The 5426-nt window shown below is 50.9% G+C and overlaps 1 protein-coding gene across 1 annotated transcript; it reads left to right on the forward strand.

Annotated features, from left to right (window-relative positions):
• The first annotated feature begins 3708 nt into the window (after positions 1-3708).
• Positions 3709-5199, forward strand: LOC119462369 (ATP-dependent DNA helicase PIF1-like). Its single transcript, XM_037723713.2, has 2 exons — positions 3709-4414; positions 4473-5199. Exons 1-2 carry the CDS (start codon positions 4017-4019, stop codon positions 5197-5199), a joined length of 1125 nt encoding a protein of 374 aa, XP_037579641.1. The 5' UTR covers positions 3709-4016.
• Positions 5200-5426: the final 227 nt, after the last annotated feature.

The following is a 5426-nucleotide window of genomic DNA, read 5'->3' on the forward strand; positions in this document are numbered from 1 at the left end:
TGCAGGTAGTGGGTCCAATGCAGCGTCACCTCCGAGATCAGAATTGCTCAGTTTTCCTGGGAAGAGCGGCCAGAGAGGTGCGGCAATGAATTGGGGCGGGGCAGAGGGGACCGGGAACGACGATCGTGCGGAGAATGTGAACGGCTGGAGCTGCGGGTTGGTTCAGGAGCGTCTCGGAGCGGTGAGTTGTTACGAGCGGGAAAATGCAGGGGCCGATTGTCGTCGCGGCGAATGTAAAAAAATGAGCGAGGGGAGGGAGGTTGGCGATACCGGCAGTGACGGGATATATGTCCGACGCCATGCCAATGAAAGCACATGGGTTTATCGTCCTGGGTTCTCCACTGGGCCAGATCACGATAGCGGCGCAACGTTGCAGTATTTCTGTAAGGCGGAAGAACAGAACTGACCCGAGGGTGAGGAAGGAAGGCTGGAGTCCTACGTTAGCCAGCTCTTCCCTCACGACAGCTTGGATTAAAGAGACTGTCGATAGGGAATCGTCGGAAGGGCGTGCGAAATAGGAAGGCGGCGACGCCGCCTCAATTTCACGATGCACGTTGCGGACCAGGCTATCGGTGGTCGAATGCTGATTTGGCGGCTGAACGTCCGCGCAGTACGATGTAGCGGCCGTGTTTGGAAGCCGCATAAGTTGTTGGGCGACTCTTCAGTGCTTCAAAATGCCGGCATTCCTTGATAATGTCTTCAATGGTCGAGCAGTCCTTAAAGACCAGCAAGTTGAAAGCATCATCAGCAATGCCTTTTAGGACGTGACTTACTTTGTCCGCCTCGGTTATGGTGGCATCAACTCGGCGGCAAAGGGCGATAACGTCAAGGATGTACGACACGTACGACTCCGTGGGAGATTGGGCGCGACAGGAGAGATCTTTTGAAGCGGCGCTCTGGCGGCCAATTGGTTTGCCAAATAGGTCACGAAGCTTCTGCTTACACAGATCCCAGCTGGCCAGCTCCGTTTTGTGAGTGTCAAACCAGACGCGCGCTGTCCCACTGAGGTAGAAACCGGCATTAGCGAGTGTTACTGTCGGGTCCCACCGATTGTTCGTTGCGACGCGCTCGTAATTCCCAATCCAGTCATGAACGTCGACGTTGTCGGCGTTGTTGACATGGTTGAACTTGCCAGGACACGTCCGCTGCGGAGTTCCGTCTTCAGTAGTACCCCAGCACCTCCACCAAAATGCCACGGGAAACGATATAAATGAAAATATATTTACAAAGTAGCACTGTCAAGATGGCGGAAAGAAAATCTTTTCAATCGTCGTCTTCTTCACCCCAATGGTCAACGTCATCTTTGTCCCATTGCGCGTAGTCTCGTAACAATATGAATAAACCGTTAGTTAGAGGCCGATAATAAAGCAGATGAAATGCTTTGAAAAGCTACCCCTAATACACCACTTTTTTCATTTATTCCTCGGCACAAATATAAAAAAATGAAGGGATAAAACTGCTGCAGGGGGAATAGATATTCTTTAGTAGGTTTCAATGTTACGAGATTCTAATGACTTATCAATGAAATTGTGAGAAATCGACCACCCCGAGGAAAAGTTCTAGCGAGTGCGAATGTTAAGCTCAATACTAACATCCGGCAAGCGCGAAGAAGTATAACATTTGAACACCAGACATTGGGTCTCATTAGAAAATAGTTGATACATTGCGCTAGAAGATATTGCTGAAGGATGTTTACCGTATTACGGAGGAATTCAAGGCGGTGCTCATAGGTTTCATCAACATTCGATCGGATACTGGCTTGGAAGCATTTGGTCTGCGAAACATCAATAACCCTTTCTGATGCACCAACCATGACGAGCACGTGTTCGCTCCCAAGTAACTGGAAAGAAAATAATTTTAACAGTGTATTACAATTTGATAAGTGGTAGTGGTGTGGAGTAATCTCCAGCAGTAGTTGCAAGGTTACGTGTACCTGTAGCTAACATCTTTCATACTTATGTAATGTTTTGTCCTTATTGGGCAATGTTCCCAGAGTCCCCATGCTCTCTGACACAGGGGACGTGGTCAGTGAGCCACTCACCACATACCACGATATTGCCCAATACTACCGCCTCGCAAGACGGACAAAACCGCCACCTCATCCCTAGCTCACCAAGGAACAAGAAGTCACCTGGCGCCGACTCCAAACGCACTCTTTTCCCAGATCACAAATATACGCACACTTTTACCCTGACTTGACAAACCCACACGGCTCACTATGTGGGTCCATAGCCTCATTAAATCATATTCTCTGGAACTGCAGACAAGATCCCCCCAGTAGGTCTCCTGGCCGCTCCCTCGCCTGAAGTGTGGGAAGTGATACTTATGAACCCGAACCTGGAGGTTCAACTTCGGGCCATCAAAAGAGCCGAGGAGGTGGCTGTAAGGCATCACCTGGGAGCCGTCCCTCACTAAGCCAAATTAACAAAATGAAATTGTTTCCTCCTCCCACAGTATATTTCGCAAGTCCCCAAACATTTACATTTCCTGGTTGGTTTTGCTATGAAAACAGGTGGACCTGTGTCGGCAGGTCCAAGAAGTCACCTGGCGCCGACTCCAAACGCACTCCTTTCCCAGATCACAAATATACGCACACTTTTACCCTGACTTGACAAACCCACACGGCTCACTATGTGGGTCCATAGCCTCATTAAATCATATTCTCTGGAACTGCAGACAAGATCCCCCCCAGTAGATCTCCTGGCCGCTCCCTCGCCTGAAGTGTGGGAAGTGATACTTATGAACCCGAACCTGGAGGTTCAACTTCGGGCCATCAAAAGAGCCGAGGAGGTGGCTGTAAGGCATCACCTGGGAGCCGTCCCTCACTAAGCCAAATTAACAAAATGAAATTGTTTCCTCCTCCCACAGTATATTTCGCAAGTCCCCAAACATTTACATTTACTGGTTGGTTTTGCTATGAAAACAGGTGGACCTGTGTCGGCATAAACTCTGTGCGTCTCGACGATATTGTGTTTGGAACGCAGTCGAAATCAATTTCAATTTAGCTATTTAGGGTGTGGATTCCTGGGTGATTTGTTCACTGCTTGTGTCTAACAAAGCATGATGTCCATCAATGATGCCCCATTTCAAGACTTCACAGTAACTGGGCACAGTGCGACTGAATAAAGTTTGCGAATCGCTCGGTACGTGATCCTGTTTTTGTTTCTTTCCTGGAAATATGTATGCAGGCGCTACCACGTATCGCTCCTAGAAGCAGAACGGAAGTTTCGCAACCCGTGGATAGCCTCGGTGCTGAACTCGAAAATGGGTCTAGAGATAGTTATAGATGTGTACGTATGTGCGGTATACGTGGTCGAGTATGTTAATAAGGCAAATCGAGGCCTGTCAAACTCGCACAAAAACTGCGAGCAGTCGTGGACGAATCTCCTGACTGGAGCGTAACCTACACCAAAGCTCTCCGACAACTTGACATCAAGATGCTAAATGCAGTTGAGATGTTGGCGCAGGAGGCGGCCTGGTATGTAATCGGTCTTGGCATGTCGCACACGAGTCGCGTTGTGGTCACAGCCAACACCTCGTGGCCGAAACAACGAGTTCGCATACCAAAGAGTCGGGTGTTAATGGATGGTGACGGCCAGGATGAGAGCAGCACGGACGTGTGGTGCAAAACAACCATACAGAAGTAAGAAGACTACCCAGAAGATCAAGCGGCGCTCACGTACGCCGAACACCTGACGTCGTTCAAGGACAACGGCCGACCGAGAGCACGGCCTGCGGTTCTTCGCTACCACGACTATCTATTGTCCGACGTGCTCAACTTTAAGGGCGAGCACGTGCTGCTCTTCCATCCATTTTGGCGTGAAGTGGATATCCTAGACAACGCCAAATTTGTTGAAATTCACGACAACTGCGTGGTGGACATCCTGGCTGTCAAAGCTCGCTTCAGCAGTGCGCACATTGATCTTGCAGAAATGGAAGAGCTATGTAACAGTATAATCGACGATTAAGTTGATCAACGAGAGGCTTCCGACAGACAGGCAGAGGCTGAGCGCAGAATGACCGACCGACTCATGGACGCAAATGACGACTCCTACATCCTCGGTGAAGGAACGGCTGTGCAGCAGGCTCAGGCCGAGAGTGCTCAAGCGGCTGCCGCGAGATGTCCGGCCGTGCAGATGCGCACCGACGTCATGCCAACCAACGTCTACTTGCAGCTAATGAGGATGATGAATTCGGCCCAATTCGAGATCCAGAGAGAAGTCGTTCGTCGCCTGACCACGCCTGACTCCAAGCCTCTGCAAGTCTTCTTTACCGGAGCAGCTGGTTGTGGCAAGTCGTTCCTGCTGCGCACCATAATGGACGCTTACAACCGCTACTGCAGAAGTGCAAACCAAGATGTGACCGGACACTTTCGGGACCTGTGCGACCACCGGCAAAGCAGCCGTTGCAATCGGTGGGGTTACCGCACACATTGCCTTCAAACTCATCGTATCTGTCAATAATCCGGACAGGGGCCGCAGCTCAAACGATGCGAATTCCTTCCGCTGCATCTTCAAAGATGTGAAGTGTACCATCATCGACGAGATCAGTATGCTGTCGGCGGACACGCTCGTGTTGATTGATCGGCAACTTCACACCATCTCTCTGAAGTGCACCAAACCCTTCGGTGGATTCGATGTCATTCTGTGCGGCGACCTGAGGCAGCTTCCGCCTATCAGGGCAGCTGAGGTGTACAGGCAACCTAAATTGCACCAAAATGTCTTCGATACGGAATGTACACCGTGGCATAACCTCTCCTACTTCCAGCTCAAGGATGTCCTCCGCCAGAGCGACAAGCGGCTTTCCAGCATGCTGGATAAGATCGGAGATGGGAGGGGGCTCGCTCCGGACGAAGTCTCTCTCTTGGAAAGCCGCTTTGTCACCACCGAAGAAGCCGCGCAGAAGTGCCCGTCCGGAGTGCGCCTCTTCTTCACGAACAAAGAAGCTGACGCATTTAACATCGCGATCGCCGAAGCCTGTACCGAATACGCGATCCATTGCTCGGCTGTAGACACCATTTTTGGGTACAGGTCCGACGAGGAGTATGCACACGCCAAAGCCAGAGTCGCAAACATGTCCAAAGTTCACATGGCCAACTTGCCCCTCAAGGTCCAGCTGTGCGTGTGTAAGCCCTACATGTACATACGTAACATCGACGTGTCCGACAGTCTCATCAGTGGCAGTGTGGGGATCCTCTGACAAGTCCAAAGTCACACCGACAACAACCCGCTGCGCTTACGGATTAAGTTTTCCACTGGTGTGGGTGCAGTGGCCCTGCTGAAGGGACGACGCTACCCAGCCAACGATCCTGACATTTACGGTAATTGGGCTCCCATCGAACTCTTCACAATCGGGTGCCACTTGAAGGGAAAGGGTATGGGCCACGTAACCGCCAGGCGCAAGCAATTCCCCGTGGTCCAGGCGAG

Source organism: Dermacentor silvarum, chromosome 8 (assembly GCF_013339745.2).
Source record: "Dermacentor silvarum isolate Dsil-2018 chromosome 8, BIME_Dsil_1.4, whole genome shotgun sequence".
Classification (NCBI taxonomy): Eukaryota; Metazoa; Arthropoda; class Arachnida; order Ixodida; family Ixodidae; genus Dermacentor; species Dermacentor silvarum.

Bases quoted from the DNA above. Each gene is read 5' to 3' on its own strand.
- LOC119462369 (XM_037723713.2), top strand. From the start codon at position 4,017: ATGACCGACCGACTCATGGACGCAAATGACGACTCCTACATCCTCGGT. The intron at 4,415-4,472 runs GTGGGGTTACCG...TAATCCGGACAG, and splicing joins CAAAGCAGCCGTTGCAATCG to GGGCCGCAGCTCAAACGATG.